Raw genomic sequence first — 22,944 nt, 5'->3', positions numbered from 1 at the left:
CTTCATGAGACATCTCATAGCTTATGTCAATGGTTATTGTGTGACTGGACTTAGACTGTGACTGTGACTGGTGCGTGGACAATGATTACAACAGGTGCTGGTAAAAAGAGATTTAGGGAAGCTGAGCCAGAGTTAATGGTGGAGCAGTTCAGGCAGAGGCAGCAGGACTGTCGGCTGATAGGCACTGAGACTGAGGTCAACAGAGGGTGATTGAAGAGATAGTTGTTTTTTCAGGTGAACACGAGGGAAGTACAAACTTCAGCTTATGTTTGGCCATAGAGTTAGTGCCACGCTGGTGAATTGAATGACATTGACTGAGTGGATGATTAACAAGTACAAAGGTGGATTGGCTGCAGGAAGGAAACAGAGCACCATGACAAACAGTGAGCTACATACTTGAAAAACAAGAAACCCAAGAAAATGGAACAGGATTTAAGGAGAGCCACATCTGATGCCATGGCCTTAGCCCTAGGCCCTCTGCCACAGGCATTTTGATATGTGCTTATTTTGTACAAAATGTTTGCAAAGTTGACGGAATTCAATGTTGTTGTTGTCGGGTCGTCAGACATCCATAATTTTCACACGGCTGTCTCCTCTATTTCGATTTACAGTTTAAAAAGAATTGGAGGCAAGCCAGAGGAGTAATTACAGGAGCAATAAAGGACAAAGATACCGTGACTGAGAAATAAACCTGATGGTACATTAAACATTAGCCTAAAAGAGGAAATAAAGTGGGTTGGAAATATGTTGAATAAGTTTGGTGTAGAGTTGTTGTGGGTGTGAACTGCAAATTTGTAGTAACTGCTAAAGAGCTGAGCCTGATCTGAAATAAGTTATATTATAGTTACATTTTGGTTAGATCTCATAGTGCTGCAATTTCCTGAAAAATAAATACTGTGTGTGTCATGTTGGCTTTTTTTTTTCTTTTTTTTTGAATCTGTTTCAATTTGATGTAAATTAAATATATCAATGTAGCATCATAATTCCTACTTGTGTGATTTGATCAAATTTATCTCATGAAACATCTTAAAAATGTGTTTTTTGGGAAGTGTTTGGAAAGGATGTACTGGAAAAGGTAGGAGCCTCGGCTGACAGAATATCATCATCTCTATTCTACAACTGGGCCATTGTGGTGTGGATGAAAATCATATGCAAACACACGCACAAATTCCGTTTGGCACATGGAGATAATAGCCCGCAACATATTGCTGCCTGAAGAGAATGTAAATAAGCTGTTGGCAAAGCAAGCACCAGCTGAACCAACCTGTGACCTGAGAATACAGCAGGCTCTATAAACGTGGAGCAGTCACAACCGTGGAATACACATCCTTTACTAATTCATCCTGGAATATATAAAGTCTGAGGTCGACTGACTTTGCTATTAAGAGCAGAAGCCCAGACTTTGGCGAAGAAATTGCAAACACTGACATCATTGTCCAAAAGTAGATACAGAGGAGACATCTGCACTCTGAGGACATACCCATTCAAAACCACTCTCTCTAGTCCAATAGAAAGTAAAAACAGCAGCTTCTTATGTTTTTAACATACAAATCTCTTTGTCACAAGCAGAATTTTCCACATACAAAAACTTGAATTTGTAATGCAGATTTATTTTAAAGGTTTATAAAGGTTGATATACAACCACAAACGCTGGAATTATTTGTGAACATTACATTGCAAGCTGAAAATCATTTTGACCCTAATTTGAGCCTATAAAGGTGTCAGGGGGAATAAGTTGTACCTTAGGCCAAAGCAGCTGCTTTCTAATATGCTAATCAAGTTCTCTTAGGAAGGTACTGTACTTGCCATAAATCTCTGCAAAGTAAACATGGGTCTATGAAAACCCAGATGGGGATGAAAAGAAAAAATCTCAAACGTAACTTCAGAGAGCATATGCCCATAAGTTTTACTAAATACATGGAATCAGGTAGGGTAGAAGCATCATTTGTGATACCAAAATTAAAAATATCAGAATCTAAAAGGGTGATAGATCATATAGCAGGATATGCAGCAGAGATTTGGCGTTTAATTAGTTTAAAAAGTAGCACACATAAAAAACACACATGTACAACAAAAACTAGAGATTATAACCTTCATGAATGAGGATTTATTTTAGGACTGTTATATTAAACTTACTTAAGGTTTTCCTCATAAACTGACAACCACACTGTATGTAGGCATTTACAATTCGTTCTGTAAAGTAAGCTATGCTGCCTGGAGTTATTGTCAATGTTTAACAATGATGACGCCTGTTCATTTGAAAATGTTTAACAAAGATTTAAAAAAAAACAAAAAAAAAACAAAAAACAAACATATATTTTCCACCATCAGAGTAGTTCAGTCATGTCAGCCTAACATTAATACACACACACTCTCTCTCTTCAGTCTAAGTAACTGGAGATAAAACTTATTTTTCTACTCCACATAGATCCTAATCTCTTAGAGTCGGTTGAGGAATGTAAGCGCTGTAGTGCCTTTGATCTGGAAAAACCGCAGCTCTCCCGTTTGTGGTTTAATTGTTTGCATTTTAACAAGCCAGTCTTTCCAGGTCAAACATCTTGGCGACGTTCATGTCTGACCCAACGGCCAATGCAAAATCTAAAGACCAAACAAAGGAGCGGAGACAAAAGTCGATGTCCCTGCCTCCAAAGTCTCAAAAGTCAACTTGGCAAACGAGTATTAAATATTAACTGGGGCAGTATTAAGTAATATTAACATGCAAGGCCTCCAAGTAAAGCAGCCGACCAGATATACAGTGCATCCAGAAAGTATTCACAGCGCTTCACTTTTTCCACATTTTGTTATGTTACAGCCTTATTCCAAAATGGATTCAATTCATTTTTTACCTCAACATTCTACACACAGTACCCCATAATGACAAGGTGAAAAAAGTTTGCTTGAAATTTTTGCAAATATATTAAAAATAAATAACAAAAAAAATCACATGTACATAAGTATTCACAGCCTTTGCCATGACACTCAAAATTGAGCTCAGGTGCCTCCTGTTTCTACAACTTGATTGGAGTCCAAATGGGGTAAATTCAGTTGATTGGACATGATTTGGAAAGGCACACACCTGTCTACATAAGGTCCCATAGTTGACAGTGCATGTCAGAGCACTAACCAAGCCATGAAGTCCAAGGAATCGTCTGTAGACCTCCGAGACAGGATTGTATCGAGGCACAGATCTGGGGAAGGGTACAGAAAAATTCCTGCAGCATTGAAGGTCCCAGTGAGCACAGTGGCCTCCATCATCTGTAAATGGAAGAAGTTTGGAACCACCAGGACTCTTCCTAGAGCTGGCTGCCCGGCCAATCTGAGCGATCGGGGCAGAAGGGCCTTAGTCAGGGAGGTGACCAAGAACCTGATGGTCACTCTGACAGTGCTCCAGTGTTGCTCTATGGAGAGAGGAGAACCTTCCAGAAGGACAACCATTTCTGCAGCGCTCCACCAATCAGGCCTGTATGGTAGAGTGGCCGGACGGAAGCCACTTCTCAGTAAAAGGCACCATGAGAAACAAAATTCTCTGGTCTGATGAAACAAAGATTCAACTCTTTGGCCTGAATGCCAAGTGTCATGTCTGGAGGAAACCAGGCACCGCTCATCACCTGGCCAATACCATCACTACAGTGAAGCATGGTGGTGGCAGCATCGTGCTGTGGGGATGTTTTTCGGCAGCAGGAACTGGGAGACTAGTCAGGGTCGAGGGAAAGATGAATGCAGCAATGTACAGAGACATTCTTGATGATAAGCTGCTCCAGAGCGCTCTGGACCTTGGACTGGGGCGAAGGTTCATCTTCCAACAGCACAACGACCCTGAGCAAACAGGCAAGATAACAAAGGAGTGGCTTCAGGACAACTCTGTGAATGTCTTTGAGTGGCCCAGACTTGAACCCGACTGAACATCTCTGGAGAGATCTGAAAATGGCCGTACACCGACGCTCCCCATCCAACCTGATGGAGCTTGAGAGGTTCTGCAAAGAAGAGTGGGAGAAACTGCCCAAACATGTGTGCCAAGCTTGTAGCATCATACTCAAAAAGACTTGAGGCTGTAATTGCTGCCAAAGGTTCTTCAACAAAGTATTGACCAAAGGCTGTGAATACTTATGTACATGTGATTTTTTTTATTTTTAATATATTTGCAAAAATTTCAAGCAAACTTTTTTCACCTTGTCATTATAGGGTATTGTGTGTAGAAATTTGAGGTGAAAATTTAATTGAATCCATTTTGGAATAAGGCTGTAACACAACAAAATGTGGAAAAAGTGAAGCGCTGTGAATGCTTTCCGGATGCACCGTACTTTATGACGCCCTCTGCTGTACTTTCACGTAGTGGAAAATATCCAGGTCCAGAGAAATTCCTAAGCAAAAATGTAGAAACAAAGATGGCAAATTAGTACAGTTTTGACTCCAGCCAAGTGGGTGGCGGTGTTACACCCTAATCAAGAAGAAGAAGAAGAAGAAGACGAAGAAGAAGAAGAAGAAGAACGTGTTTACGTCACACGTAGAGCTCATGATGGCGGTTGATTTGACTCCTCGGTTCAGGAGACTGAACAGCCAGACAAGGAGTTTTCGTGAAAACATACAACATGGTAAGTTAAAGATAAATATCTGTCAAGTTGCCCAGTGTTTCGTATCTTAATACAGCCTGGCAAACACAGCTCGGTGCTGTAAATAAGAATTCATGGGCAGGTCGTAACCTCCGTGTTATCGCTCCTGATTCTGGGAGAAAAGTCTTTGTTTTTGGGAACACTGAAATTCAGGGACATACACTTATACAGTGATAATGTTACTTTAAGTGTTAAAAGTAAAAGTAGCAGTCTTCCTGAAGTATTACACTATTATATATAGTATTATTGAACTGTTATTACTAATGTATCAATGCGTAAGCAGCATTTTCCTGCTGGAGTTGCTCGAGGTGGAGTTGGTTTGAACTGTTGTGAATACTGTTGGGGTAGTTTAGTATTGAGTATGAGCTTTTAATATGTTTTGTGTGTAACATCTTGATTTGTAAAGTAACTAAAGCGGTCAGACAAATGTAATGGAGGGAAAAGTAACACGGTTGAAATACACCAGTACAGTTAAAGTAACTCAGATTTGTGTTTTGTACAATACTTGTGTATTAACTCAATATTAATGTTACAGCTTTTACTTGTGCACCTTTAATAATGGCACACAATGAATTAGGCACAACTTAAGTAGAGACCCCTGGGACTATTCTTTTTCACTGCTTTTACACACATTGTTAGAGGTCTTATTTTTTTTTACTGTGCAGTATTTGTCCTTCATGTTCCCCTTTAACCTGGGACCAAATGGATGTACTATTAAAATGTATAAATACATTTTTCAAGTTACTGAATAAAGTCCATCAGAACATTTTAATTCTGGGAAAGAACTTGTTTTGACCCCTTTTCCTCAAACCCTGTGTCTCCTTATAGGTTTCTCAGGGCCCTTTGGTGCCACCCAGCTGTGGCACAACATCATCCAGGCCCTGCAAACCCAGGTGGAGGTGCGCCGCTGTAGGAGGCATCTACGCGTTCATAACGAATGTTTCACAGGCTCAGACGCCGTGGATGCCGTCCTCAGTTATTTGATGCAGAATGTGGTGTTTTGCACAAGTGAAGTGTCTCGCCTCAAAGCTGCTCGACTCTGCCAGGCTCTGATGGAGGCAAAGGTGTTTGAACCAGTGGGCACGAAGCTGTTCCGCAGAGACAAGGAAGTGGCCTTTGAGGACAGCAGCTGCAGCCTTTACCGTTTTCTGGAATATAAAGTGTTAGCTGGCTCTCCCCTGAAGGAGTGCAGTAGTGACACAGAAAACATGCCACCAGAGGAGCCGCGGATTAAAAGGAAGAAGAGCTCTAGGTTGGTTTTATAGTTCATCACTAATTCTACTCAGTATGGAGGACTTATTGCAAACTATAAAATCTGTCCATTGAGTGAATATTCACATACAAAGCAGAGCAGGGAAATACACACATTTATTTCCAGGGTCATGAACCCACTCCTAACACTGGTTTAATATTGTATGGAAGAACTAAGAATTATATTCAAAATATTGTTATTGTTATTAATGTTTGAGTCAAAATTAGTTTTACTTTTGAGTTGAGAGTTTAATAATCACCAAAATGATTCTTTCTACAGGCTGAATGAAGTGAGAACAATTTCCAATCCTCTTGCTGTTGGATCATCAGATCGGAGGGTTGAGAGGCTGCTGAGGACCATCAACCTGCGACCCTCTGTGTCCCCAGCTCTAAACACAGCCCCAACTTCTTCTGCCTTTCTGTCCAAGACTGGTAAGACTGGTAATACTGTGCTAGACTTTCAGTATTTGCCAATACGATACAAGGGAACATGCTGTGTAACATTTACAAGAACTTCCTTCTGTTCCTCCTTTGACAGTGGTGGAAGAGGTTTGGAAGCAGCAGACGCTGCTGCAGCTGCTGCAGGTAGTGGAGTTGCCCGTGCTGGACTGCATCCTGACCTCTCCTTCCAGGGTTCAGCCTCAGGCCTGCAGAGCTCCTGTGGCCACCCAGGACCTGGTTATCTCTAACACATGTCTGGAGAGAGAGCTGCCTGACACCCTTAACCTGCCCCAGTTAGTGCCTGATTAATACTTCAAAGCTTTTTGCATAGTGGACATAAACTGATCCCGCTTAAATACATTTGCAAACATGATAGAGAAAATTTAATTGGATTATGCTCTTCAGTTCAGGTAACAAATATGTGTATATTATGTATGTATTCTACCTGATATAAAGTGATATTTTGCTCTGTTTGATCACCTTTTTATCTCAGGTTGGATGGTTGGCTGTCGGCAGCGGCAGACTGCTTGGAGCTTTTCCCCGACCAGCTGATTGTGGTTGCAGGGGAACAGCTCAGCCAACAAGCCCCAGCAGAGGATGGCAATGCAGAGCAGATGGCTGGCCAAAAAAGGCTGCTCTTTGACACTATTTCCAAGTACTACAGCGGACAGGAAAAAGCTCCACTTCTCTCAGGACGCTATCTAGATATACACACTGCAATTCTGAATCTACTGGGTGAGAGCTGAAAAGTTTTATAGTGATTTTATGATATGAACACATTCCGGCATACTTTATTCATTTTCTGGAACAGTTTTGTTCTATTCATTCATGAAGGTCAGTACTTTTTCTCTCTCTGTGAGAATCTTACCTGTTTGTCTTGTCTCTTCTTAGATGAAGGGAAGGTGCAGGATGCCATCAGAGCATCTCAGCTGTGTTTGCGGCTACTGGAGACAAGTATGAGAGATGAACTGCGGAGACTACTGGTCCTCATGGCTGCAGCAGCTCACCCAGATGCCTGCCGTCTGCAGAAACAAGTAGCTCACTAGTCTCCCTCACCAAACCACAGCATCAGTCCCAGCTTTTTGCTTACGCTCCTTTAGATCATTTCAATCATTTTACTGATTTATTAGATTAGAGTGTAGCTCTATTATGCAGTATTATAACCAACATGAATAAGCGGTTACTATAATGAGTCTGTCATTGATTTTCTGGTATGTTTCCTTTCAGATTGATAACAGGGCCTTGGTCTGCCGCACTTTTCAGAAAGCAATAGTCCAGAATCATGAGCTGACTCGATCCCAGAGCGAAACCCTGGTACTGTTTCTCATGGACAATCACACGGAGCTCTTCAAGGTACAATTCTGCGCTTTCAGAATCGTTTGAGAATTTAGGCATGACGTTATTTTTGAAGGAAAAATTAATTTGTCAATTAATGCTCCACTTTATGTTGAGCTCTTTATGTACTTATGACTGTAGACCTACAGACACTTATTAGTGGTAGGTCAGTTTAATTCTTCACAATTTTGGATTCAACTTTTTAACAGTGCTTTTTCTCTTACTTCCCATAATGAATACAGACTCCTACATCTCTTATTGAAGCCGTGAGGAGAACACTGAAGACTATGCAGCAGGGAAAAGACCCTGATTCGATTGCCAGTAAGTCAAATACAACTACACCGACTGACATTACATGTTAGGACAAAACAGCCTCAACCAAGGCCATCCAGCCCTCAGAAATTAATTCGAAAATTAAAATGAAAAGTTTTAATCTGTATCCAGATCTGCAACAAAATACACCTGCACTGATGTGTCTTGAACTTAGGACTTAAGCAAAAAGTTATGATCCAAAATGTAAAGTGTTTTGTCCACATGGAGGCACTGTTGCTCCACATCAAAAACGAATCCCTTCTTTGTGAAGGAGTGCGCATTATGCTCCAGTCAGTCACCCTCTTCACTGTCCTCTGCAGCATTCACCTTCTGCCAGCAGGTGACACCACAGGAGTACGAGGACCAGCGTGAGGCTACCACCCTGGAGAGTCTCAAACAGCTTCTTCATGACATTTCCTCCAGCAAGAGCATGTCCGTCAAGGACAGGAGGAGGCTGCTCAAAGAGTTTGAAAAACATCACCCTGTGGTTTTCCTCCAGCATTTCTCCAGCACCTTCTGAAACACAAAGTTAGAGAGTATTGGTTTGACTTCCCAAGGTGCACTTCACAGAGCCAGTCTGCGACGGAACAGCACTTACACTGAAGAATGATAGTAATTTAATGCACATCATGGATCGAATAAAAATGCTGGCCTCATAATTCACACAGTCACACCTAATGTCCTCTGGCTGTTCCTGTAATAAATATAAATGATGTTGCTGCAGGATTATTGCATGGCTCTAGCCTCTCCAAATTAATTTACAATAGTTGAGGATTTATTTGTAGTTTTTTTGTCCCATAACACTGGGTCTGTTATCTGACTGATGGTGCGTTTGGAGATATAGATCTTTTTGTTGAAGGAACTGATGATAATGTTGTAGAAATGAATAATGTTTAAAGAAGGGATTTTTCTTTTGCACAATGGATTATTCTGAAATGACGAGTAGGTTGTAAAAATGATAAAAGGATCACTGGAATAAAATACTCTCGAGTTTCAACAGCCATTTAACCAGCTGTTTTGAGGCTGTACTCATTGTACAGATAATGTACTAACTCATGTACTTCTTGCAGGTGTTGGTATTGTACTTGGATAAAATTAATTAATTATCCTTATGAGTTATTTAAATTAGGATGATTGGGGCTTTAGAACTGGAATTGTGGTTGTCAGAATTAATGCTGTGCACTTTGATGAAGCATTAATATTTCTACATATCGAGTGAAGAATAACAATGTCATAGCATTTAGTTTTTTTGTTTTGGGTTTAACTGCAGCATAAAAACAACACTAATGTAGCTGAATGGAGTGTAACACAGTATGTAACTTGTTTTTGCTTGAGATTTTTGGGTGAGAATTTTAACTTGAAATTTAATATGGAATAAAAGCAGAAATGGTACAGTAATGTGTTAGGATAACCATAGCTCAGGTTAATATTCTGTATTTTAATTGTATGGGAATTAATTGCTTTTTAATTGCTTTTAGTGCCAGTAACTTGGTCAAATATCTTTTAGCTGTAACTTTTTAGGATTTTACTTGAAAGAGGCATAAAAGATACTAATTTATTATTTGGTAAACCACAGTGCTTCAGGTCAGATTTTCCTCTTTTAACTGATGAAGCCATGGTCATACAAAAAATAATTTGCAGTCAAATCTCATGTCAGTCAGCATCTCCTGTTCTTTACAAACACTGAAGTCATGTTAGATTGCACTTTATGATGCTGAAATGTGCTTTACTTTCTGTTGAAATAAGACGAATAAAAGTTTAATTGATCTCAAACAAAATGTTCCTGTACATATTCTTTAGTGGGTGTGCATCCTGCTAGTGGAGTCCACAGACCTTTAGAGGTCCTTGAAGTGGTTATAAAGGGCACATTAATATGAGAAACAGTTTGGTTGCACATTTCATGCCAGGTAGGGCCGAATTCTGTGGCCCACTGATTATGATTATCAGCTAAATAACCACTGCAAAGGATTTCATCATATGTTACACGTGTACACATACATTATTTATATATATTACAAAAATGGTGCACATTAATTAAATAGTGTTAGTGAGTTACCTTAGTCTTATAATAATAAAACTCAGAGCATTATTTGTTCTTTGTTCTTCTCCGAGCTAATGTCTCTTGTCTCAGGTATTATTATTATTATAATTTATAAAATGTGCAACTGTCACTGAAAACAACTCCCGAGTTTAAACTACATATGAAGAGACTGGATGTGCAGTTTATTTGTGCATACTGTGCAGTGATTTCAAAGTAGTAGGTGTAAAAAAAATAAAAAAAAACAAAAAACAAACTCGGATGACGTTGATGCACCTGACGCCATTAAAAAACCCGGAAGTAGGGTTGTTCGTTCACTAGCGTACAAAGCTAACTCATTTCGTATGCTACTGGAAGACATGGGGGCTGTGTTTCACAGCCATTACTGACAGCGCTTGTGCTGGGAGTTCACATATCATAAGAAATAAAACCGAGAGCCCTTCTCATATTGAGGTAAGTAGCTGGAGGGTGTCGGAGGGAAAGTTTTGGATTGAAACAAACGGTCTTTGACTATAATGACAGCAGTGACAGTAACGTCACTGTCTACTTGCGCGTTGTTGGCTAGTTAGCTTGGATAGGTGGGAAAAAGCTTTTCACGGATTACAGCGATGATGTACCTACAAAAGTAGATAAAGGGTTAAAAGAAGGTTTGGAAAGATAGTTGTTAACGACAGTGTCACAGTGCTGTGCTAGTTTTGATGCGTACGCACAGGCTAAACCATACGGTCGACAGAGCTAACATCAAGGTATTTCCCAACCTGACATGACAGTCACCCCAAGAGACAAATGTAACATTATAATACTTCAAACCAAAGCTTAGATTTGCTTTAATCAGCTGACGTGAATACTGTGCCAGAACAAACTTAACAACCTGGTATTAAACCTGGTATTACACTGCTTGGCATCCTGACGGCTAATGTGCTAATGACTGTGCTAAGCTAGGGGGGGGGGGGGACTCTGTGGTGCAGGTGGTTTTGGTGAGGTGAATGTCCAAAACGCTGCTCTCACAGTTTGCATCTGTTTGTCTGGCCACTAGCTGGCGGCTAATGTCGACATATGACAGTTCGTGTAAAGTAAATTGACTCCCAGCAATGTTGGTACTCCTTAGCCAAAAACCCTTAAAACTTGCTGCCAGTAAAAAGCTTTAAAACAGAATTTCTTAATAAAATATGTTTTAATAATTGAGACGTATGGAGATAGATCTGCTTCTAGTATATGCTGGTTCCTTTGGCATTGTTTTCATAGCCTGCAAGTCCATCATGAAATGAATAATAAGCTCTGACAGCTATGCCACGATGTTGACCGCTGAGTGAATCAGGACAGAGACCATGCAGTTGTGAGCACAGTTTCATATCACCTGATGAAGCTACATTGTGGGTGAGACTCAAGTAGGTCTGGCTGTTGCAGAAAATGTACAAAACTAGGGAAAGAAGGGGACTGAGAAAGCCTGACACACTATAAACATCATCAAAGCTGACAGCATCAGATTGAGCCATGCTAATTGATAGACTCCATAGTTTTATGTACCCTCAGTTTGGCCGGTCACATATTGTTACAGCAGCTGGCACTGGCTGAGCGTACACAAGCTTGAGGGAGGTCTTGTATAGTGCTGTGTAGTGACATTATATATACACAGCACAAACAGGGGTTCTCATTAACAGAAAAGTATTGGCAAGGATCTACAAATCTGAATACATATTCAGCGCGCTTTGATCCATTTTATACTGATGCCTAACTTTATATGCAAGAATCTGTGAAGCATTAATTATGTAAACTGTACAGTGTGCATCTCATATATGATAATGATATATATACATTGGTATAAATTATAAAGGTTATTCAGCCTTGTTTCACTGCAGTGAAATAAACATCAAAGTACTGAAAGCACACTCAAGACAGATAAAAGGATGAAGAAGCAGTTGACATGACTTGGCCATATTACCGTCGGCCATGTTCCTCTGTCTGACTTCCTGTTGCCTAATATGCTTTCAAGTCACTGAAGTATTTTGAAAGAGAGCCTTACTTTGGTGTGCTTGACTTTGCTCTGAGTCGTTTTATATATCTGGGGACAGCCTGGGCTATTATGGTGCTTATTCTCCTCAGCCAGCACAGGCCAGACGCTGGTGGCACTTTGATGTGCAAATTGTCAAGCAGGTGCATTAGAGTGCATGTCTAATGGATTGTTAAATGCTTTTGCTTAGCTAGAAAGGGTTAGGCTACAGCAGTCTCTTTCAGTGATTGTACAGACTTATTGTTTTGACACTGTCACTGGTCTGTAACTTAGTTAAAACCTGTATTTTTCTTTAAATGCTTACCTGTCCGGGATGGTCTGTCATCTCCCCCTCTCACCTTAGCTGCCAGGTCAGGCCTGAACATGGAGTCCATGCTGAACAAGCTAAAAAGCACTGTCACTAAGGTGACAGCGGATGTCACCAGCGCTGTCATGGGCAACCCCGTGACACGGGAGTTTGAGGTTGGACGACATATTGCCAGCGGGGGTCCTGGCATGTGCTGGAGGATCTACAATGGCACTAAGAAGTCCACCAAACAGGTGCGTATTGATATCTGCTGCCTGATCAGTCTAGCTCCAATTCAACATCAGACTTAAATGGTTAAATAACTGGTGGTGCTTCTGCTGCTGATGAAGTCAGCTGAGGATTTTCCACACCAGAAGTAACTGTCAGACTTGATACTGCTAATTTCAGCACCTTGTTGTTTGTCTTTGATCCTCCAGGAAGTGGCGGTGTTTGTGTTTGATAAGAAGATGATTGACAAGTATCAGAAATTTGAGAAGGACCAAATCATTGATTCGCTGAAAAGAGGAGTGCAACAGCTGACCAGACTGCGTCACCCCCGTCTCCTGACTGTGCAGCATCCTCTGGAAGAGTCACGGTGATTAACACACACACATACACACATACAAACACACACAAACATACAAACACACACAAACACTTACATCAAGGACAAATTGAATGAGTCACACCTCAAAGAGGGGCTTGACATTCAAGAGGAAAAAAATTGAAAACAAATCTATTTGTCTGCCTCTGTGTGTGCATATGTGAGCAGAAGTTTGTCATGATCAAAAGAGTCTATAGATTATTCCATGAATAATGTACGATCCCTGTGGGCAAAATAAGGTTGAGGCTTTTTTTGTGCTTCTGTTTTTTTCTACTATTTTTTTTTTTTTTTTTTTTTTTTTTTTTTTACTTCCTCCCAGGGCAGCTCTCGCTTCACAGTACTTTTCTGCCTCTGTTTTAACCTTTTGGTTGGGTTGTAAATTGTCTGTGTCTGTTCAAGAATAACTTAACATTTAAAAAGCAATTATTTGATGTTATTTCTTGTGTGTGGCCCTCAGAGACTGTCTGGCGTTCTGTACAGAGCCAGTGTTTGCAAGTCTGTCCAATGTGCTGGGCCAGTGGGACAACCTGCCCAGCCCCGTGCCCAACGACATCAAAGAGTACAAACTCTTTGATGTGGAGACCAAGTATGGCTTGCTACAGGTGAGAGTGCAGACTGGTTAGGTTGCTTGATGCAGGGTTACAACTATGTATTTTTATTATTGATCAGTGGATACTTATTTTCTTGATTAATTCTATGGTTTGTAAAAATGTCATATATATGAATGTTTATGTTTATCACATTTATCACAGGTTGAGATTTTAATTGCCTTGTGTTGTCCCACCAACAGTCTGAAACCCAAAAAGATTCAGTTGATTTTTAGAAGCTGGAAGCAGTTAATTTTTGTTAAAATGGCAATTAAATTATCAAAATTGCTGCTGATTAATTTTCATATATTTGACAAATCAGTTAATCAACCACTCGTATAAACTCAAATCATGATGTGTCAGGAACTTTAAGATGCCTTATACCAAAGGACCTCTTTTGAAACTCATTGGTCACAGGACATACATTGCAGACACAGTAAAACAAATAAAAAAACATTAATAAAGAAAATGTGTATTTAGTGAACCATCTACCTCTGTACACATCATCTGTGACACAGTAACCAGATCCAACAATAGGACAAATGTTTTCAAATGAGAACTTGAGCGTTCATTATTATGAGCACACTAAATCTTAGTTGTCTAGCAGGTTTTAATAGCATGTAGTCAACATCTGGAAGTCCAGTATGTATTCATATGCTGCTGCCCCTCAAAGTCAGTCAAACCTGTTCAACTCCACACCTCACCTTTCAGAGTCATGCTGTTGTCTACCAGGCTGCAGTGTTAGTTAAATTTTTACCAGGGTGCATTTTACCCATCCTCCTCCTTCTTTGTGTCCCTTTAACCCTCATTGGTCTTAAACTGTTATTTAAAGGGGGGGGGGGGGTTCACAGTTGAGAGGCCTAGAAAATACCTGTAATGTTTAGCAAGGATTAGATAGGGTGTTGGTTACACTGCCTATTTTGCAACTGCAGGGTAATCCTATAATGATTACAGAATCGTGGTCACCCTTTCATACGTCAGCTGAGACATGCCAGATCCAAACTAATTTGTGGTTGTAATATGTGTCGACCCATTCCCACTGATGGCAAATACAGGTTTATCCTGGGTGTTTGCTTTGGTATGGAATGGGTATGGGTTTACCTTGCTTGAATTCTTGAGCTATGATCCTGATCAAGTGAGTGTAGTGCCAAACTCATAGCATTTTAATACAAACAATGTGCTTGTATCTAACACACTCTTAATCTTTCCTGACATTTTAATTTTTCCATCTCTTTAGATGTCGGAGGGTTTGTCCTTTCTCCACAGTGGAGTGAAAATGGTCCATGGCAACCTGTGTCCGGAGAACATCATCCTAAACAAGAGTGGAGCATGGAAGATCATGGGCTTTGACTTCAGCATCTCCTCTACGAACCCCTCAGATGCCGAGGTATGTGCAGGATTTTTGTTCTCTCAGTTCAGCCTGTCAGGCAGGGCTTCCAGCCAAGCTTACTGCTCTATCAATCTGATGTCTAGTAGTATTGTCACATCTTTACATTCTCATATCCTCTCATCCCCTTCAGCCCAAGTACACATGTAAAGAGTGGGAACCCAACCTCCCTCCACTCTGCCTCCCCAACCCTGAATACCTGGCCCCTGAGTATATCCTGTCTGTCAGCTGTGACTCTGCCTCCGACATGTACTCTCTGGGCGTGGTCATGCACGCAATCTTCAACGAGGGCAAGCCTGTTTTCCAAGTCAACAAGCATGACATTTTTAAGAGCTTCAGCAGGCAGCTGGACCAGGTGAGTGGAGGTGTGCGAAATGTGGAAGCATGACAAATGACCGGATAAACTCGAAGGATCAGAAATCTTTCATAATATCTCATGGTGCAGGCTTGTCCAGATTTAATTTGGGAAACAGAAACATGTTTGAAATAATCCTGATGACTGTCACTTGACACACTCCAAGAAATTAGGAACTTATGTTATTTCTGTCTTCTTCCGTTGTAGCTGAGCAGCATGAGTCCAGCACTGCTGAACAAGATCCCTGAGGAGGTGCGGGACCATGTCAAAATGCTGCTCAGCGTCACGCCTAATGTCCGGCCTGATGCCGACCAGATGACCAAGGTTTGCATGGTTATTACATGCATAATATATTTCTTTATTCTTGTGTTGGAAATATTTCCTGGATTTCATTTGATGAAGCATCTCTCTCTTATTTTCTTGTTTTTTTTGCTTGTTTAATTCAGATTCCATTTTTTGATGACGTGGGTGCTGTTACTCTTCAGTACTTTGACTCCCTCTTCCAAAGGGACAACCTACAGAAGTCTCAGTTCTACAAAGGCCTCCCCAAAGTCCTGCCCAAACTACCCAAGGTAAATGCTTGTAGAGTTTGTGTAGGAAATGCAGTAAAATCGGCCACAAAGGCTGAGCTAAGTGGTCAAAAAGTCATAGTATCCATGAGTATGGATATTTTCCAGATTTGTTTACAGTCTGTGTCCTGCAAACTTAATCCTCCTTTAGTAACTGAGGGCATGTTACTGTCAAACAATGCTCTCAGTGTTTCCACATCAATTGGAACATATGCTCTCTGTTCATTTGTCTATAAACTGAAACACTACACAAACACACACAGACTGTAGTGCTGTTTTCTCTGTTTCTGTTTTGTCTGCAGTATTACAGTTTGAAGTCATCGTTAGTTGCTTCTTCAACTCATTCTCATTTCCGTTCCCACAGAGAGTGGTCGTATATCGAATCTTGCCGGCGTTGACCTCCGAGTTTGTCAACCCGGACATGGTTCCCTTCGTGCTGCCTAACGTGCTGCTGATCGCCGAGGAGTGCACCAAGGAGGAGTATGTTCGTCTGATCTTGCCTGACCTCACACCTGTTTTCAAGCAGCAAGAGCCTGTTCAGGTAGATACATTGAAAACACTTGGCTGGTTGTACAAGAAATAATTGAAGCATTTTATGCTAAGCTAGCAATGCACTCACGTGATATGTTCTCAGCTAGTGCGCCTTTTAAAAACCCACTGAAGATTTGTTTCTTTCAAAAAACCTTTGCATGGTGTTTTCTCCCCTATGGCAGTTGTGCGTTTTGAAAGTGACATTAACCAGTTAAATACAATCTGACTAAAGAGCATGAATGTTTGGGCTCAGTCTGTTACTTTATCAACACATGTCTTTCTCTGTATCTTTCTTTCCATGCCTCCTCAGGCTAGTAATATGGTGAGTGCTCTCTGCTGTGAATTTCCTCTCCTACACCAGCTACTGTATGTGTTGTGTTGTTGGTGTTGTACTACTAAAAGCTGTACTAAAACCACCGCAATCCCGATCTCTGCTCACTTTCACTCACCACCGTACTCACAAGTAGAAGGTAGGATAGTATTCTCTTGCTTTTGACTCTTGTTTTACTAACTGGGTCCCTGTGCTGCGCAGATCCTGCTGATCTTCCTGCAAAAGATGGACCTGCTGCTGACCAAAACACCGGCGGAGGACATTAAGAACAGTGTGTTGCCGATGGTCTACAGAGCTCTGGAAGCCCCTTCTGTACAGATCCAGGTACAGATGCTCAGCATTAACTTAACACAGTCAGTTGTAAATCCTGGAAAGCAGAGCAGTGACCACCAGATCCAGTGGAAGTTATCATCATCATCATCTTCAAATACATCATGACTGATGGAGCTACTGTATATTTGATTTTTGAATAAGTCAGATGCTGTACCAAAAAAATATTTTTAGGCTTGTTTTAGACATCATCTGTTTAAAGTACAAACATTAGTTGCCAGTTTTTACTTCTTTGGTGTATATTTTTAGCATTCCACTTGGAAACCTTGGAACATTTATTTTTTTTGTCACCTGCTGGTACTCTTCGTCTCTTTTTAGTGTTATCTTGTGAGAACAGTGAGAATGGATGCTGTATTTGGCATCATAAAAATGTCATATTTCATAACATCTTATCTGTGGCCGAGCAGGAGCTGTGCCTGAACATCATCCCGACATTTGCCAACCTGATTGACTACCCGTCCATGAAGAACTCCCTCATCCCTCGGATCAAATCAGCCTGCCTACAGACCTCCTCACTAGCTGTGAGTCTTTATTAGTTATTTTCTGCTCTCAGCTTGTACCGTGCAAGCTATCTGCTTCTGAAAAAAAAAAAAAATTCTTTAGTTATGTCTTCACTTTTGCCCTGGTCCTTCTCTAAAATGGTTATTCTTACTTCCATCACTCTCTACAACCGTCTGAAATAATCTCACAAAATGTTACCTCATTTAAACTGTACATGTATTCTGACTTTGTCTGTATATGCATTTTCCTTTGTTTCTGTATAGGTACGAGTGAACTCTCTGGTGTGTCTGGGGAAGATTTTGGAATATCTAGACAAGTGGTTTGTCATTGATGAGATCCTGCCCTTCCTACAACAGATCCCCTCTAGGGAACCAGCAGTACTCATGGGGATTCTAGGTAAAGAACTTCTCAATACTCCACCTCTTAAACAGTTTAGCAACCTCTTGATTGGCTCAGTGATTGGTTATTTAACTTTCTTTCTCCTCCCTTTAGGAATCTATAAATGCACCTTCAGCCACAAGAAGCTGGGCATTCCCAAAGAGCACCTTGCCACCAAGAGCCTGCCCCACCTTGTCTCTCTGAGTATAGACAACAACCTCAACCTGAATCAGGTACCACACAGCCAACGCACCTTTTTAAATTACATTCAGCAGTACATCTGTGAAAAACACATTTTCTTTATCTGTTTATGCCTCCGTGCCAGTGACAGCCAGGGCCGGAGGCATCGTGTTTTTCAGGTCCCATTCTTGTGAACGTGATATCTCAGTAACGCCTTGAAGGAATTTAATTACATTTGGTTCAAATGTTCAGTGAAGGATGAACTGATTCAATTTTGGAGGTCAAAGGTCACTGTGACCTCCCACAACACGTTTTTGTTCTCTTGAACAAGACGGCTTAATTTCTTCGTATTTGGCACAAACCTTCACTTGGACTCAAGGATGAACTGATTAGAACTTGGTTAAAGGTTAAAGGTCAAGGTCACTGTGATCTCACAAATCACATTTTTGGCCATAACTGGAGAATTCATACACTAATAATGACACAGCACAAATGATCAAAGGATAAAATGAAGTGATGACATTTTATATCCAAATTGTCCAAGGTCAACGTCCCTGAGAAATCATAACGTTCTTCAAAAACTTTTCTGGCCATTATTCAACGCTGTAACTCAGGAAGTGGAGATTGTGACCATATTTCGTTGTTGGTTTGTGGTTTGCGGCTGACGCATTTTGTATAATCTGCCTAAATCTTCAAATTCCCTCTTATGTAATTTTATCTGATACATTCAGTTTAACTCGTTCATGATGGTTATACGGGACATGCTGAGTCGCATGGAGGCTGAACACAAGACCAAGCTGGAGCAGCTGCACATCATGCAGGAGCAGCAGAGGTATCTGTGTGAATTTAATTCGCCCTGTACAGTAGAATCTAACTTTGATTATGAATCAAATAGACATAAATATTAATGGAATTTTTTAAATGCAAATTAGATAAGACATCTGGGGTAGTTGGCTCTCTAATAGAACAGTCGCTACTGGTCTCATGAATATGATAATTGGACAAACCAGGCCTCCGTTCAATCCTATTGCTTTCTGATTTTGTCTCTTCTAACAGGAGTATAAACATTTCAAACCCAGGGAGCCAATCAGAGGAGACAAAGAGCCCGCCCAGCTCTGGCAACCAGGTGAGAGGTCGATTCCTTGTCAACAAAGAAACAGATCAGAGAACATGGGTGTGCTTGCCTGTGACAGAAATATTGTTGCTTTTAAAAAAAAACTGAATAGGCTGGAAGTGTCTACCTCTCTGCTGCAGTGACTCCATTTTCCATCTTTTTTTTTCCCATTTCAGATTGATGACATCTTTGGCAGCACAGGGGTTAATGGGAAAGAGAACGGATCCGCAGCAGCAGCAGCAGCCTCACAACCTAATAGAGTATGGAAATGATTTCACACCTCATTTACACAAGTTCACCTTTGCTTATTTCGCATGTAGTCCAGTCCGTTGATGGTCTCTGTTCCTTTGAACCGCCCTAGATGTCTCTGACTCTAGAGGAGAAACAGCGATTGGCTAAGGAGCAGGAGCAAGCAGCCAAACTGAGGAGCCAGCAGCCGTTAGCACCGCAGACGATCAAACCAGCCGCCACCACCAACTCACAGGTACGAACTGCATACGTCGGTGCACACATACTCATAGTCATCCTCAAAACACTAATGGCTCGTTAAGATAAATCTCACTCTTAATGTTGCAGACTAAGGATCTGACCAGCAGCCTTCTCAACAACATGACATCGCTAAACAGCCTGTCCTTGGCCAACACTGCACGGCCAGCCCCAGTGCAGGGCACCACCATGTCTGCCTTCCCCTCCTCCAGCCCCATGGTTGGCTCCATGGGCGCCTCAGTCTCTAATGGCTTCAACCCACCTATGGGCTTCCACGCAGGAGGCATGGGGATGGGCATGCGGCCCACAGGTCCCGGGCTCTACGGCGGCATGGCCACCACCACCAGCACCCCAAACTTTGGAGCGCTCACACAGAATCAAGCTCCCATGGGGCAGACAAATAAAGCCCCTGATTTGTCAGCCTTGGACAATCTCTTCACACCCAGCAAACCCAAAGTCACCCTCAACCAACTGGGTCCCACGGCCACAGCTGGACCCAACACCCCTTGGCTCAATCAGTTCGGTTCAGCCCAGAACGCTCAGACTCAGATGCAGGGTGCAACAGTAGGTATGGGAGGGGTGCCAAGTGGGTTCGGGATGCAAGCAAACCCTTTTTTCAGCCCGCAGAACTTTTCTCAACCTGCCGCTGCCCCTAGCATGAACCAAAGTGGAGTTAAACATAGCGCATCTGTCAACAATGATCTGAAAGACTTATTTGGCTAATTGTATCATTCACCTCATTCCCAGGTTGAGTATATTCTTTTAATAACTTTGGACAGAAGAGCCTTGAAATCTCACAGAACAAGACACTGATTGAATGTGAAGATTTAAAATCCTTTCAAGGATCTTGCAGTCTGTGTTTTTAATCTGACCTAGTTTGAATTCTGAATCTTGCTCACATTCAGCCGGCGAGTCAACCTGCACCTGAATTCCATTTCTACTTGACCGGAAGGACAAAAAGCTTGGGATGGGAACTTCTTCTTCTATGCTGTGTTCTTTAAATGCTGGGGGTTTCCTACTGTTTTGTACTTGACATTCTTGGGAATCCAAATGTCATGGGTTGAGATGAATCCCAACTCAGTTTATTCAGGAAGGTTTTGTGTTCATATCATGAATGACTGAGTGGGTCGAGTGTATTTCACTTCCTGAACGAGTTGCATCAGAATCACCCTTCAGAATTGGCTGAAAAAGGATGGAGAAAGGAAAGAAAAAAAAAAGGCTTCAATGCCACACATCTGCTCAGTTTCAGGCTTCTGTACCTTTATCGTTCCTCCAGATTATTTTAGGATTTGCTGCATGTCTAAAGTGATCAGAGGGTTGGCTTAAAGACAATTACTGCAGACACCAAAATGCCTGAGCCCAGCGGGAGATGGCTTGAAGTGTAGCACGGACAAGCCTGCAGTCAGTGATCTGCATCCAGGAGGCTCCTCCGTGGAGACAATCTGAAAAGGGGGGTGCAGAAAACCGACAGCCCAGTAGTTGCAGTTTTAGTGGGGCAAACAGAGTAACCCCTCTGCAGTCTGTCTCCATGGTAACTGTTCCTCTGCAGCAGTTCCATCTTGAGAACATGAATTGGACTTAGATCCAGTGTGGTCTTCATTGTTTCCCCTTTATGTGGCTCTAGTGCTTTCTTTTTTTTTTTTTATCACTTAATTTGACATTTAAGCAAACATGTTGAAAAGAGGGCGGTTAATTTGCAGACACACATTTCACCTCCTTTAGTAACAAAAACCACGATCCGTTTCTGTAAATGCAGTATGAATGATTCGTGTGACTGACAGTGGGTTAGGATGTGTGAAGTAGCTATTACAGCAGTGTCCTTTTAACAAGATGCTAATGCTGAAAGCGCTGAAAAAGGACCATACGCGCTGCTTAGGCGGTTGTGCCTTACATGGGTACACGTGTAAAACTGGACAGACAGCACTCATCTGTTACTCAAGTATTAATATTTTCCCTCTTCATCAGCTGTCTGGTGTTTTCCTTCTGAATTCTCTTGCTTTATTGCATGTTACTGAACTTGACCACTTTTGTAATGATTCCTAATTATTCCTGTGACCAATGACGGTTTATTTCACACACCCAGCTCCAGGATTTGCTCTGAAGAGGTTTTTACAGGAGCTCCGAATCCTCCAGTGTACCATTTCTGTTGATCAATTTGTACAGTGAAGAAGAAATCACTATATATTTTGATTTCAGCACTTTCCAGCTGTCAGAGGACCTGTGCTGGCGACATGTTATGAAGTGTAAATATATAGTTATTTAAAAAGCTATTGCTCTGTGAGGGCCTTGGCATTTTTATGTTCTTGTGATAATGGTTAAGAGGCCTTAGATGAGTTGTGTGCAATAATCCATATTGGTCGTTGAGGGTGCACATTGATTGGCTTAAGCAGCTTTCGATGTGTCCTTACCTTCATCTCCACTGACCTACAATAACTTCATAGGTCTGATTTTCTAAACTGCTAAACATGGATGTGTACTCATTCTAAATCTTACATTTCTGAAGGAAATTACTCCACTTTAGGGTTTTTAGATGCACCTTGGTCACACTGTGTTTCCGCTGACAATGATTGTTGTTAACATGCTGAAGTGTAACGTCTTTTATTGGATTAACTTTTGGTTCTGTGTAATGACGCCACACATACCAGGTGAGCTTTCTCTCTAGCCGCATGGCAGTGTTAACGCGCTTGTGAATTTGGCTCTTCAGGGTTCTGTTAATTTCCTCTTTTTTGTCATACACACAACTACAAATGTCTGTGATTGGATCTTCGTCTGTAGATCAACATATACTACGTGGCAGTTTTTGATTTAATCACAAAGTGGGATGCGATCTTTGGAGCGTGTGTCACATATCCTGGCAGAACCCCAAAGCAGAAAACTAAATCTTATTCTTCTACAAGATTGTTTGTATACTACTGCTGTCATATATGTGTAGTGTGGCCTGTGTTTTATGTGTTCAGGTGCTGGTTTCTGAGGTGGTTCAATGAAAATCTGTACATATAAAGGAAAGTACACAATCTAATACTCTCAAAGGATGGTCATTATTTGTGCGATGAATTTTTATCTCTACTTCAGACACTGGAGTGTAAGTAAATTTAGTGCTGATTACAAAGAATTATTAAGGAGACGTTTTGATATTTACATGCACAATTTAATAAGCAGCATCACATGAAACATTAAAGTTAACTTCCCTGTAGTTTTAGGTTAAAAGAGGTATCTTATCAAAAGGTAAACATTGAAAACAGTTAAAAAAAATTGTACTGATTACAAGGCAGTATTCATGAACAATTTAGCATTTCATAAGGCATCA

The 22,944-nt window shown here is 41.2% G+C and overlaps 3 protein-coding genes across 3 annotated transcripts in view; 2 read left to right on the top strand and 1 right to left on the bottom strand.

The window, feature by feature from the left end:
* Nucleotides 1–4,450: 4,450 nt before the first annotated feature.
* depdc4 (DEP domain containing 4) lies at nt 4,451–8,606 on the top strand. Its single transcript, XM_071502826.1, has 9 exons — nt 4,451–4,592; nt 5,439–5,862; nt 6,142–6,293; nt 6,400–6,595; nt 6,796–7,037; nt 7,194–7,336; nt 7,530–7,655; nt 7,880–7,958; nt 8,270–8,606. The coding sequence occupies exons 1-9, from the start codon at nt 4,514–4,516 to the stop codon at nt 8,467–8,469; spliced, it is 1,641 nt and encodes a 546-aa protein (XP_071358927.1). The 5' UTR covers nt 4,451–4,513; the 3' UTR covers nt 8,470–8,606.
* Nucleotides 8,607–10,295: 1,689 nt separating this feature from the next.
* Nucleotides 10,296–20,409, top strand: scyl2 (SCY1 like pseudokinase 2). The gene is made up of 18 exons (XM_071502211.1): nt 10,296–10,440; nt 12,342–12,538; nt 12,722–12,879; nt 13,346–13,490; nt 14,713–14,862; nt 14,996–15,217; nt 15,425–15,541; nt 15,664–15,789; nt 16,151–16,327; nt 16,850–16,972; nt 17,386–17,499; nt 17,743–17,875; nt 17,972–18,090; nt 18,769–18,869; nt 19,094–19,163; nt 19,328–19,411; nt 19,513–19,635; nt 19,728–20,409. Exons 2-18 carry the CDS (start codon nt 12,362–12,364, stop codon nt 20,358–20,360), a joined length of 2,772 nt encoding a protein of 923 aa, XP_071358312.1. The 5' UTR covers nt 10,296–10,440; nt 12,342–12,361; the 3' UTR covers nt 20,361–20,409.
* Nucleotides 20,410–22,763: 2,354 nt separating this feature from the next.
* LOC139635165 (protein mono-ADP-ribosyltransferase PARP12) overlaps nt 22,764–22,944 on the bottom strand; it is a 4,925-nt gene continuing 4,744 nt past the window's right edge. The window contains exon 12 of the mRNA XM_071502212.1: nt 22,764–22,944. This exon is cut by the window's right edge and continues 258 nt beyond it. The gene's annotated coding sequence lies outside the window, so the exon portion shown is untranslated.

Source organism: Trachinotus anak, unplaced genomic scaffold, assembly GCF_046630095.1.
Source record: "Trachinotus anak isolate AG129_WGS33_773 ecotype Australia unplaced genomic scaffold, CSIRO_AGI_Tana_v1 ptg000018l, whole genome shotgun sequence".
NCBI classification, from domain to species: Eukaryota; Metazoa; Chordata; class Actinopteri; order Carangiformes; family Carangidae; genus Trachinotus; species Trachinotus anak.
The sequence above is the reverse complement of the archived record's forward strand: the minus strand, read 5'-3'. Positions and strand labels throughout refer to the sequence as shown.

Excerpts from the sequence above, each read along its gene's own strand:
- depdc4 (XM_071502826.1), top strand. The coding sequence starts at position 4,514 with ATGATGGCGGTTGATTTGACTCCTCGGTTCAGGAGACTGAACAGCCAG. Across the intron at positions 6,294-6,399 it reads TGCCTTTCTGTCCAAGACTG|TGGTGGAAGAGGTTTGGAAG; the intron begins GTAAGACTGGTA and ends CTCCTTTGACAG. Across the intron at positions 7,038-7,193 it reads TGCAATTCTGAATCTACTGG|ATGAAGGGAAGGTGCAGGAT; the intron begins GTGAGAGCTGAA and ends GTCTCTTCTTAG.
- scyl2 (XM_071502211.1), top strand. The coding sequence starts at position 12,362 with ATGGAGTCCATGCTGAACAAGCTAAAAAGCACTGTCACTAAGGTGACA. Across the intron at positions 13,491-14,712 it reads CCAAGTATGGCTTGCTACAG|ATGTCGGAGGGTTTGTCCTT; the intron begins GTGAGAGTGCAG and ends CCATCTCTTTAG. Across the intron at positions 16,328-16,849 it reads AGCAGCAAGAGCCTGTTCAG|ATCCTGCTGATCTTCCTGCA; the intron begins GTAGATACATTG and ends TGTGCTGCGCAG.